Below are 11,197 nucleotides of genomic sequence, written 5' to 3' on the forward strand. Positions count from 1 at the left end.
AAGGGTCTATCGGGATCTCAAATTAGTAACAATTTTTCTCACACAAGTCAATAACTGCCGCTATTTTTCTGGTTCCGACATCGCATGTGAAACTCTTTGTGTCCTACCACCGCCGATTAGGCTGCCCTTGCTACCTCATCAAGCACATTATTAGTTTGTCTTCTTATCTTCTGCACTTGTTTGACTATCCTTTTGGACTGCTTTAGCGTAAACCGGTACCAGCTATGGACCACCCGCTTGGCCCGACGCACCGCGCGCCGAATAGGAGCCAGTCCATAGAAAATCCAGATACCTTTGGTGTACGTACCTCTCCAACGCAGAGGCAATGCCCTTTACATATCATTCTGGCTTGGCTAAAACACTGCTAATCAGATAACTTCCGTATCCGAAGAACACGATCAATCCAGGCAGTTTCTACTGCCTCCTCCTCTCCATACCCATTACCCATCTAATGTACCAGAGCACTCTGGCACACAGAGCCAGTCAATCCATGCTCCATTATTCCGCATCAGTGCGGTATTTCCATCGAGTCCTTGCTACGTGGAGGTGCAAGATGGAAAATATGTTGCCGAGACAAGGTCCACAATTTCAAAGGGCTGGGAACAACGTCAAAGAAATAGCTCTGGACTACCACGTCGATATCCCACTCGTCGAATCAAACTGGTCCAGGGTACCGTATTGAGTGTTGATTATCCAGTCCCTAGTGCGATATGCAACGCCGTACAGGCAAAATACCGTGACCTGGAGGGAGACCCTTCTGAAGAGTTTACTCATATGAGATGTAAGAAGCTAAAGTTGAAATTTGATACACAATACTAATTTCGAATAGACACTGCGGCTACATGCGACCCGGACGAATTTACTTTGGAACATGGATACAATCTCCGTCCTTCTATGTACAATCGACATACCGAGATGCTCATCGCTATTACCTACTACAATGAAGATAAAGTCCTTACAGCCAGAACTCTGCACGGCGTCATGCAGAATGTCCGAGACATTGTAAATCTGAAAAAGACAGAGTTTTGGACCAAGGGAGGTCCAGCATGGCAGAAAATCGTCGTCTGTCTGGTGTTTGATGGGCTTAAGCCCTGCGACAAGAGAACATTGGATATTCTCGCAACCGTGGGAGTATACCAAGATGGCGTAATGAAACACGATGTGGATGGCAGAGAGACAGTTGCTCATATTGTAAGTTACTCTCTTATTCATCCAGCTATGAATCGTCCATGAGACATTGACCAGCTAACCTTCATAAATCCTTATAGTTCGAATATACAACCCAGCTATCGGTAACACCAACCCAGCAACTAGTTCGCCCATTCGATAATGACCCGACCAATCTCCCTCCAGTTCAAATGATCTTCTGCCTCAAGCAGCAAAACAGCAAAAAGATTAACTCTCATCGCTGGCTATTCAATGCTTTCGGGCGAATCCTAAACCCAGAGGTCTGCATCCTGATCGATGCCGGTACCAAACCAGGTCACAAGTCACTTCTCACCCTCTGGGAAGCATTCTACAATGATCGACACCTCGGCGGCGCATGTGGAGAAATCCACGCTCTCCTTGGGCGCGGATGGACTAAGGTCTGGAATCCGCTCGTCGCCGCCCAGAACTTCGAGTACAAAATCTCCAACATCCTTGACAAACCTCTGGAAAGCAGTTTTGGCTATGTGAGCGTTCTACCAGGCGCATTCTCAGCCTATCGTTATCGAGCTATAGTCGGACGACCTCTGGAGCAATACTTCCACGGTGACCATACGCTTTCTGAAAGATTGGGGAAGAAGGGAATCGAGGGGATGAATATCTTCAAGAAGAATATGTTCTTAGCTGAAGATCGAATTCTTTGTTTTGAACTCGTCGCTAAAGCTGGGTGTCAATGGAAGCTTACTTATGTCAAAGCTTCGAAAGGAGAGACGGATGTGCCTGAAGGTGTACCAGAATTCCTTAGCCAGCGAAGGCGTTGGTTGAACGGATCTTTCGCCGCGAGTCTGTATGCGACGATGCATTTCAATCGCATTTACAAAAGCGGGCATAATTGGGTTCGGTTGTGTGTTCTTCATGTGCAGCTTGGTTATAACATCTGTCAGTTGGTCATGACGTGGTTTTCCCTAGGTATTTCATGTCTATGCGTGGTCTGAACTATAGCTAATCGGGGATTCGCGAGCAGCTTCATACTGGCTTACCAGTTCAGTCATCATGGACATCGTCGGAACCCCGAGTGCAGTAAACCATTTCAAAGGCTGGCCTTTTGGGGGCGAAGCTACACCTATTGTCAACAACGTCTTCAAGATCGGCTATCTAGCATTCCTCATGCTCCAATTCATCCTGGCTCTCGGAAATCGACCAAAAGGGTACGTTACAACCCCACCACCCTGTGGCACCTACTAACATATTCCTATGTACAGATCGAGGTTTCCATATACACTCTCTCTAATCTACTTCTCAATCGTCCAAGCCTACATTCTCGTCCTATCATTCTACCTCGTCGCCCAGGCCCTAACGGGCGACAACCTCGACTTCAACTTCAAAAACGGCATCGGCGGCTTCCTAAGCTCCTTCGTCACCTCAACCGGCGGAATCGTCCTCGTCGCACTAGTCTCCACATACGGCATCTACTTCATCGCCAGCTTCCTATACATGGACCCATGGCACATGTTCACTTCATCCTGGGCGTATTTCTTAGGCATGCCTTCTTCAATCAATATTCTGATGGTCTATGCATTTTGCAACTGGCATGATGTATCATGGGGCACGAAGGGGTCTGATAATGCTGATGCGTTGCCCTCGGCAAGGACGAAATCGGATCTTCAAGCGGCTTTGGGGCAGGCGCCGTATTTGGAGGAGCCGGACAAGCCGCAGGTTGATATTGATGTGCAATTTGAGCTTGCGGTGAAGAGGGCTTTGGAAAAGTGGGTTGAGCCGGAGGAGCAGAAGGAGGTTAACTTGGATGATTCGTACAAGTCGTTCCGGACGAACTTGGTGCTGCTGTGGACCTTTAGTAATGGGCTTTTGGCGTTGTATATTAACAATGTTGGAGTGAAGCAGCTTTGCTTGACGGTATGTTGGAACTAGAGTTGTGAGCAAGCAGGTGCTAACGTTTTGATAGACCACATCGACCTTGCGGACGGCGTGGTATTTCAAAGTTATTCTTTGGGGGACCTCTGGGTTGTCTTGTTTCCGATTTCTTGGAGCTCTTTGGTTCCTGGCGAAGACTGGGGTGCTTTGTTGCTTTTCGAGGCGTTGAATACTTTCCTTTCGTACCGATGGATAATGTCAGGGAATGAATACCAGAAATCGAGGCCTTGTTACTAGTTACACTTGTGAAAACAAGCGTTATCAGACCCTTTTGAATGATTTCTTCTTCAAAGCTTCTACGCTACGTTCGAGTTATTACAAACCTAGCAGACCAATTCTTCCAATTGCAACAAGTAAATGAGATTTGTATTTTACAAACATAGGTGATCTAGGTATAAACTCGTCGGTAATCAGGAAAGAGCACGACAGGTCTATACACCAGCTGCGAGCACAAGCGACAACTCATGCAGAGGGTGCGGTAGTACAAATGAAACCCAAATCAGACGCTATCTCCCAGAGAAACCCAATCAACAGGCATTTACTCGCCCTTGAGGCGCTCCTGGTGAATGGAGAAAGCAGTCTCGAGAAGCTCCTGCTCCTCCTTCAGGTGAACAGACTTGGTACCAGTGGCAACGGAGGCGGAAGGCGAGCGGCCGGCGTACATGACGTGACGGCGGCTGTGGTGCTCAGTGGCGTTCAGAAGGGTCTCGATACGGGGCTGGGCGTACGACCAGGGACCGGCGTTCAGGGGCTCCTCCTGGCACCAGACGATGTTCTTGGCGTTGGGGTAGCTGTCGAGGTTCTCCTTCAGCTGGGCCCAAGGGAAGGGGTGAAGCTGTTCAACACGGGTGATGGCGGTGTTGCGGATGCCGTTGGCCTCACGATGCTTGACCAAAGCGGCGTAAACTTGGCCAGAGCACATGACAACGCGCTCGATCTTCTCGGGGGCGTCGATGGCGGTGCCGTGGGCGGGGTCGGGGATGATCCACTGGAAGTGGGAGTCATCGCTGAAGGCCTCAATATCGGAGCGGCAAATAGGGTGACGCAGCAGAGCCTTGGAGAAGAAGATCACAAGGGCTAGGAAGATGGTTAGTTCATGATTTCAAAATGCAGAGGGGATTCAACATACGCTTGCGGAACTGGCGGTGGATCTGGCGACGGAGAATGTGGAACAAGTTGGAGGGCTCCGTCATGTAGGCAATCTGCATGTTGCAGTCCTGGTGCTGGCGGTCCAGCTTGTCAGCAGAGGGGAACACGCGGGGCTCCTCGTTGCAAAGCTGGAGCCAACGCTCCATGCGACCGGAAGAGTGCTCAGGGCCCTGGCCGTCGTAACCGTGAGGCAGAGAGACAACCAGACCGGAACGCTGCAGCCACTTGGATTCACCAGAGGCAATGAACTGATCAATGATACACTGAGCGTTGTTGGCGAAGTCACCGAACTGGGCCTCCCACATGACAAGAGCCTCGGGAGACGTCAAAGAGTAACCATACTCGAAGCCAAGAGCACCGAACTCGGACAGGGACGAGTTGGAGATGACGAAGCTGCCCTGCTTCTCATTGATGTTCTTCAGGGGAGTGTAGGTGGCCTCGGTCTCCTGGTCGTGCAGGACGGCGTGACGCTGGGAGAAAGTACCACGCTCAACATCCTGACCGGAAACACGGACGTGGTAGCCCTCGTCAACGAGGGAACCGAAAGCGAGAGCCTCGGCGGTGGACCAGTCAATGTTCTTGCCCTCGTCAACGGACTTCTTGCGGTTGGCAAGAATACGCTTCAAGTTCTTGTGGAGAGTGAAGCCCTTGGGGGCGTCGGCACCACTGACCTTGTCGGCGATGTGCTGGAGGGACTTGGCGCCCACAGCAGTGGAAAGGTGGGGAAGAACCTCAGTAGCCAGCTCCTTGGGGGTCTTGAAGTTGTTCCAGGCGGAGGTCAGCCACTCCTTGGATGTAGGCTGGTAGTCCTTGCTGCGGTCGAAGCTGTCGCCGAGCATGCCCCAGACCCACTTCTTGTGCTCATCAATGTCCTCCTTGGTGAAGGTGCCTTCCTCGATCAGCTTGGCGACGTAGGTGTCAAGCTGAGCCTTCTGGTTGGCAATGCGCTTGTACATCAAAGGCTGGGTGAACGAAGGCTGATCAGTCTCGTTGTGACCCTGCTTACGGTAGCAGACAATGTCAACGACAACGTCACGCTTGAATTCAGCACGCCAGTCAGCAGCGACCTGGCAAACGTAGTTGACAGCCTCAACATCGTCAGCGTTGACGTGGAAGACGGGAGCGTCGATGGACTTGGCAATGTCAGAGCAGTAGGGGGTGGAACGAGCAAAGCGAGGATCAGTGGTGAAACCGATCTGGTTGTTCACAACAATGTGGATGGTACCACCGGTAGAGTAGGCGGGAAGAGATTCGAAGCCCATAGTCTCGTAGACGACACCCTGAGCAGCGAAGGCAGCGTCACCGTGGAGCAGGACACCCATGGCGCTGTCGAACTTGGTCTCGTCGTTGTTGTAGTGCTGGATGGCACGGGTCTTGCCGAGCACAACGGGGTCCTCAGCCTCCAAGTGGGAGGGGTTGGCGACCAGAGAAAGCTGGACACGCTTGCCGGAGGGAGTGGGACGCTCGAAGTTCATACCCAAGTGGTACTTAACATCACCGGAGCCTTCATCAGAAGGCTCAGCAGAGCCAGCGAACTCACTGAAGATGGACTCGTTGGGCTTGCGAACGACGTTGGACAGAATGTTCAGACGGCCACGGTGGGGCATACCAATGACGATGTCCTTGACACCGTAGTCGACACTGCGGTCAATCAAGGCCTTCATACCGGGGACCAGGGTCTCGCAACCTTCCAGACCGAAGCGCTTGTCGTTAGGGAACTTGGTAGCAAGGAAGGACTCGAAGCTGGAACTCCAGATCAGACGGTCGAGGATACGGCGCTTGTCGTCAACCGAGTACTTGTAGGGCTCGGGGATCTCGAAGCGGTCACGGATCCACTCGCAAGGCTTGCGGTCGGGGATGTGGATGTACTCGACACCGTAGGAGCCACAGTAGATCTTCTCACAAGCGTCGATAATCTCGCGCAGAGTCATCTTCTTGCGCTCGTCGGTCAGGAAACGAGGCAGGATACCGGGTCCGAGGGCGAACTCCTGGTCGAGGTCGCGCTCAGTGAAACCGTAGTGGTCAAGCTCAAGCTCCTTGGGTTTGCTATAGCCGAAAGCCTCAGCGTCGCCACGGATGCCGAGAGGGTCAATCTTGGCCTTGTGGTGGCCACGGGCCTGGTAGGCACGGCAAAGAAGCTGGACCTTCAAGTGGTTGGTGACGTCGGTACCAGCGGCCATGCCAGCGCCAGGCATATCCTGGGGAACACCGCCGGTAGGGGTAGGGACGATGGTTGGGGGAGGAGTGAAAGCCTGAGAGATGGGCATGTTGCCATCCTCCATGTTGCGAAAGTAGGTCTGCCACGAGATGTGAACGCTGGAAGGATCTTGCTTCCAGGCCATGTACATCTCGTCAACGTAGTTGGCAGTGTTGCCGGAGAGGAAGGAATCGTTAGGGTCCTATTGTTCAGAAAGGCAAAGTCGTGCCGTCGCGTTAGTGAAATGGCCGGGATTTGGGGGATTCCCTTCGCGCATCTCGAATTGGATCGCGCTTGATCAGGGTGTGTTGCAAACTTACCACTCCCGCCTCTACGGACGAAGCATAGAGCCGAGCGCCGTTGAAGACGCGGTTGGCGACAGCCATAGGACGGCGTGCAGACAGGCCGAAGTTGGAACTCTTCGCGGCCAGGTGGACGGACCGACGGCATGTCGAGGTCGCACCACGCAGCAGACCGCTGTGGGTGGCCTTCAGGGCAGTGTTTCTAAACATTGCGGAGTTTTTCGGTGATCGCGGAGATGAATCCGAAGTAGTTGTGATGAGAAGGGGAGAAACTGAAAGTTCAGACTCAAAGATTCTCTCGAGTCAAACCAGCTGCACGCGCGCAAGTTAGCTTGGGGTTTGCTCAAGAATCCCCCAGTTGATGGAGTTTGCCGGGTTTGTGATGGATCTGCCGAGGATACCGAAACACGGAGGAAAGGAAGTGAACACGTACTAAAGGGGGTATGCGCAAAAGACAGGTGTCGACTAGTACTGCCGTAACACCTGTATAGGATCGGAAATCATCAGAGAGCAGAAACTCTGCTGGTACAAAACGGAGGAAAGGTGAGTGGAGAGGCAGAGCAAGAAAGAGCCAGAACAAGAACAAGACCTTCAGGGAATGGCGGCCTGAGGCTGGTGCGCTGAGTCAGCCCGAACAGTAGCCGATATTTTTATGTGACGACAAGCCACACTCCGCCCCCGGCTAAGCATTTCGGCCCCTTTGCGGGTGTTTTCGGCCCAATAGTGGTCAACTCAATTACCATTTTGTAATGTTTTCTATATACTGTTCCTGATGGACTTGTTTCGTAACTGTCGGTCCATATAGACATGGGGTGCTAACCATAGGCTTTCCCTCTCCTCCCAAAAATACAAACAAGCAGCATAGGCGTAGAGCAAATTGCCAACCGGAAACGCAATCACTCGGGTAGTCATTAGATCGTAATTAGATGATGGAGAAAAAGATCATATGCAAAGAGGAACGCCCAAAAAGTGACGAGTATATCCAAGTGAATGTTTACAAAACATTGACATGCTGGGATGTCAAAGCCGGCATGTCAACATCGCTTTCAGTGTTGTTCGGTCCGCCTATTCCGTGGATCGGGAGATCGGCAAGATCTTTGAGCGGTGAGGCCATATAGGGGTTGTTATCGTCCTGGTGATAGCCAATTCCTGCCAACCCGTCGTCGGCAGGGGGCCGCACATCCGAGGGACTCGCATCAGATGCCCCTGTGAAGCTGGCACGGTTGGAGGACGGAAGGGTATGAGGTGGCGGACTGCCCGCGCTGCTCCGCAAGCTTCCATTGCTTCCGCCCCATGCACCCCGGCGCAGCTTCATAAGGGCGCTTAGTGACATTTCGTCATCGAGATTGCCCATATCCACTAGCTGGGCTAGGCCCGGGCTTGCTAAAGAAGGGTTGGAGTGAGCAGCACCGTGTGCCTTTAGCGAAATCATTGAGTTGCGCGTACTCCATTCACTCCGTTCAGTGATGGGGGTGAGGCTGGGTTCTTGGAACTTGCCACGACTGCTGTGGCTGCGGGTGATGCTCTCGACGCCTCGAGGGCCAAAGTAGCCTCCATTCGTAAGCTCGGAACTGGCGGTATCATGTGCTTCCGCATAGAAACCGAATTCTTGGCCGTAGAAGCCGTCGTCGTCGTTTTCTAGAGCTTCCGCATTGGCTGCGGCGATAATCGCGTCATCCCAGTACGCATCATCATCTAAGATCTGATCGTCGTAGGATTCTTCAAAGGTCATGATATCAGGCCCCTGGCTAAGGCGGCTATCATCCGATACTAGACCAGGTTGAGAATCCACCGTCTGTGCGGTTTGGACACTCTCCTGTCCTAAAGACCGATCACTTGTACTGAAATTGCGTTCAACTCGGCTCTTGCTCGCTGCTTCGTTGGCTGCAAAAGCCAACGCATTGTGCAAGATATCCAAGTTTTGCTCCGTGAGCACGCCGCCATGACCCCTGGCAGGTCCCATGTTTGGAATCGGCTCGCCGAGTGGACCGCGCTTGACAGACGTCGTCTGGTAAGTACTAGCCACGCTGGGCATGTGCTTGAGGCTATGGGTAGCATTTTCTTCCAGGTCATCAATGTCATGCTGTAAAGACTCGTCATCAGGCCCATCAGCTTCGGGATTCTGAGCTTCTTGTGGCATGACTGGCTTCCGCTCATAGAGGTGGCTTGTCACGTCGTCAAAAACAGTCTCGTCGAATCTTCCATCCTGGTCATCGAGGCTAAGGTCGCCGAATTCCCCGTCGTCAAAGTACATATCGTCCTCATCGTGGATGATCTGTCTTTGATGAGTGTCTGGAACCTGTGGCGCAGCTCCCAAGATTTCAGTGTGATCAGGAAAGGGCGGTCGCAATTGGTCTGACTGTTCTGCTTGAGCGAGCCCTTGTTGCGTCTCATCATCTTCGAATGAATAAGACGAAGTTGGAGAGTCAGCCTCGGGGTCAAGATACTTCGTTAGAGTCGTGTTGGCTTGAATCTCAGGAGGCGCTGGAGTAATGGGGCTCGCAACCACAGGTGACAGCTTTGGAGCAGCCCAGGATTTCACGTTAAGATAGGGCGTAGAGAACTCATCATCATCATCATCATCATCGGCGTCAGCATTGACACCAGGGATCTTCTCTTCCAAGTCGTCCAAGTCGTCCATGAGGTCATGATCGAAGTCATCGTCGAAGTCATCAAAATATCCATCTTCCATTTTACGTGTAGCCTCTTTTGCCTTGTGTCTCTCCTCGAGGAGCTTCTCTTGGACGGATGACTCCACGCCACCCATGTCGAAGCTGAATCGCGAAGAATTGCTCTTAAGATGCCTTGGAATGCTCGAGGGTGGATGTGGCACATTTGGAATAATATCTGGATCGGTTTGGTTTTGTTGATCTTCGGGCATAGTTGCTTTTGGTGGCTCAGCAGGGAGCTCTGCGGGAAGCTCTGCAAGAAGCTCTGCTGGTGGAGACACATTCGGTTCTGCAGACTCAGGACTCTGCTCCTCTGGCAAGTGAGAAGGCAGCTTTCTCGCAAAGACTGGAATTGATTTTTCGTATCCATGTTGTGTGGGATTTGTCAATAATGACGATTGAAGATAACCCTTCTTCTCAGGTTGGAGTACATTCTGATCGTCCTCGAAATGCTCTTTAAACACGGGTGAGTGATCACTGTGTCTCCTCGTCTGGTTGTTCCACCGGGTGGCGGGGCTTAGACCACTCTGTGATGGTGAAGCATCTTGCATATTGCTGTTGTCATCAGACGGTGTAGGGCCGCTCGGAGTGCCCGATAAGGTGCGGCGTGGTCTGGGGGCAGAGAAGTCATGCACAATGTTTCCGCGAATTCGAGGATCATAGTCGTCAGGAATTGCAGGAATCGAGCTCTGCGCACCAATCTTCGGGTTTTCCACGCGCGAACTACCAATCTGAGACGATCGTCGGCGAGCCAGCAGGGACATCGGGTTCAAGAGATGAAGCATTGCCTTCCCCGGCTTGTGATGGGCATGATCCCCGGGTACTTCACGGTCTCCTGCCCACCGAGTAATCGCACCCTCTATCCTGGATTCCTTGTGTGGCATGACCGGTTTCTCTGAGGGTGATTCTCCTGGTGACGTTTTCAATCCAAAGTAACTGCTCCCTGGTCCCGCAGTGGGTGAACGCTTCTGTCCCTCGGTAGTTGGCGTTTGCAAAGCACGCGGTCTTCCCCCGAAAGAGAGACGAAAAGGCGAATTTGGCTTCGAGTTCGACTCGACATCTCCCTGCTCTGGTCGCAGCATGCTGTCAGACGGCTGGGAACTGTGGGGCTGCGACGCAAGGCCCAGCTCAGGCACACTCTCATTAGGACTCGAGTTCGGGCGATTATCTTTCTCGGGGGAAGGTGATGGAACGGCCAGGCTCACAGAGGAAGACAGTGGCGCGACGGATGTGTTGAAGTTGAGCTTTGAAGCATCGATCTCTAGCGGGGAATCGGCCCAAGGCGGGGCATCGTATGACTGGTTGACATCGAACGGGGTCGTAATGGTAGGGGTATCAGGGATCTCGGGGAGCTGAGGAGGGCCGAGTGCGGGTGGGCTGTCATTTGAACCTTTCGAGGCTGGAGACGATGCGGGCGGCGCGGTCGAGCGGCGGTGGTCGCGTCGCCAGTAGGAGAAGACAGTGGACGGGGGCATCGTGACCACAGATCCAGTAGGCCTGGGCGCAATATGAAGCAGAGTGAAAGTTTAAGGGACGTGGGACTCCATCGCGGTTATCATCTGTAGCAGGTCTTAGCCTAAGAAGAGGTGAAGCAGGACTGGGTTCAATCTCACATACCAGGCACCGATGGGGCTTGCACGAGCCACTTGGGTTGAAGCTCAAGGGTTCGTAGCTTTGAGAAGAATGACCTCGAGAGCGAAATCAGGAGAAGCAACACTTAGAGATGGAAAATAAAAATAAAAATGATCGGCCGATAAAGGAGACGTAACCGGTGCAGCGTACCCCAGAGCTTCGCCTCGTGT

General features: G+C 52.5%; 3 protein-coding genes across 3 annotated transcripts; 1 reads left to right on the plus strand and 2 right to left on the minus strand.

Annotated features, from left to right (window-relative positions):
* Positions 1 to 224: 224 nt before the first annotated feature.
* On the plus strand, positions 225 to 3,247 carry N7443_004762 (glutamate-1-semialdehyde 2-1-aminomutase; the record flags this gene model as incomplete). The annotated part of the gene is made up of 7 exons (XM_056884818.1): positions 225 to 299; positions 373 to 781; positions 830 to 1,191; positions 1,269 to 2,115; positions 2,171 to 2,354; positions 2,409 to 3,060; positions 3,110 to 3,247. The coding sequence occupies 7 exons, from the start codon at positions 225 to 227 to the stop codon at positions 3,245 to 3,247; spliced, it is 2,667 nt and encodes an 888-aa protein (XP_056743096.1).
* Positions 3,248 to 3,616: 369 nt separating this feature from the next.
* Positions 3,617 to 6,936, minus strand: kgd1 (alpha-ketoglutarate dehydrogenase KGD1; the record flags this gene model as incomplete). The annotated part of the gene is made up of 3 exons (XM_056884819.1): positions 3,617 to 4,155; positions 4,208 to 6,626; positions 6,745 to 6,936. 3 exons carry the CDS (start codon positions 6,934 to 6,936, stop codon positions 3,617 to 3,619), a joined length of 3,150 nt encoding a protein of 1,049 aa, XP_056743097.1.
* Positions 6,937 to 7,720: 784 nt separating this feature from the next.
* Positions 7,721 to 10,870, minus strand: N7443_004764 (uncharacterized protein; the record flags this gene model as incomplete). The annotated part of the gene is made up of 1 exon (XM_056884820.1): positions 7,721 to 10,870. The coding sequence occupies one exon, from the start codon at positions 10,868 to 10,870 to the stop codon at positions 7,721 to 7,723; it is 3,150 nt and encodes a 1,049-aa protein (XP_056743098.1).
* Positions 10,871 to 11,197: the final 327 nt, after the last annotated feature.

This window comes from Penicillium atrosanguineum (assembly GCF_028827265.1).
Source record: "Penicillium atrosanguineum strain IBT 20685 chromosome Unknown utg000003l_segment0_segment0, whole genome shotgun sequence".
Lineage (NCBI taxonomy): Eukaryota > Fungi > Ascomycota > Eurotiomycetes > Eurotiales > Aspergillaceae > Penicillium > Penicillium atrosanguineum.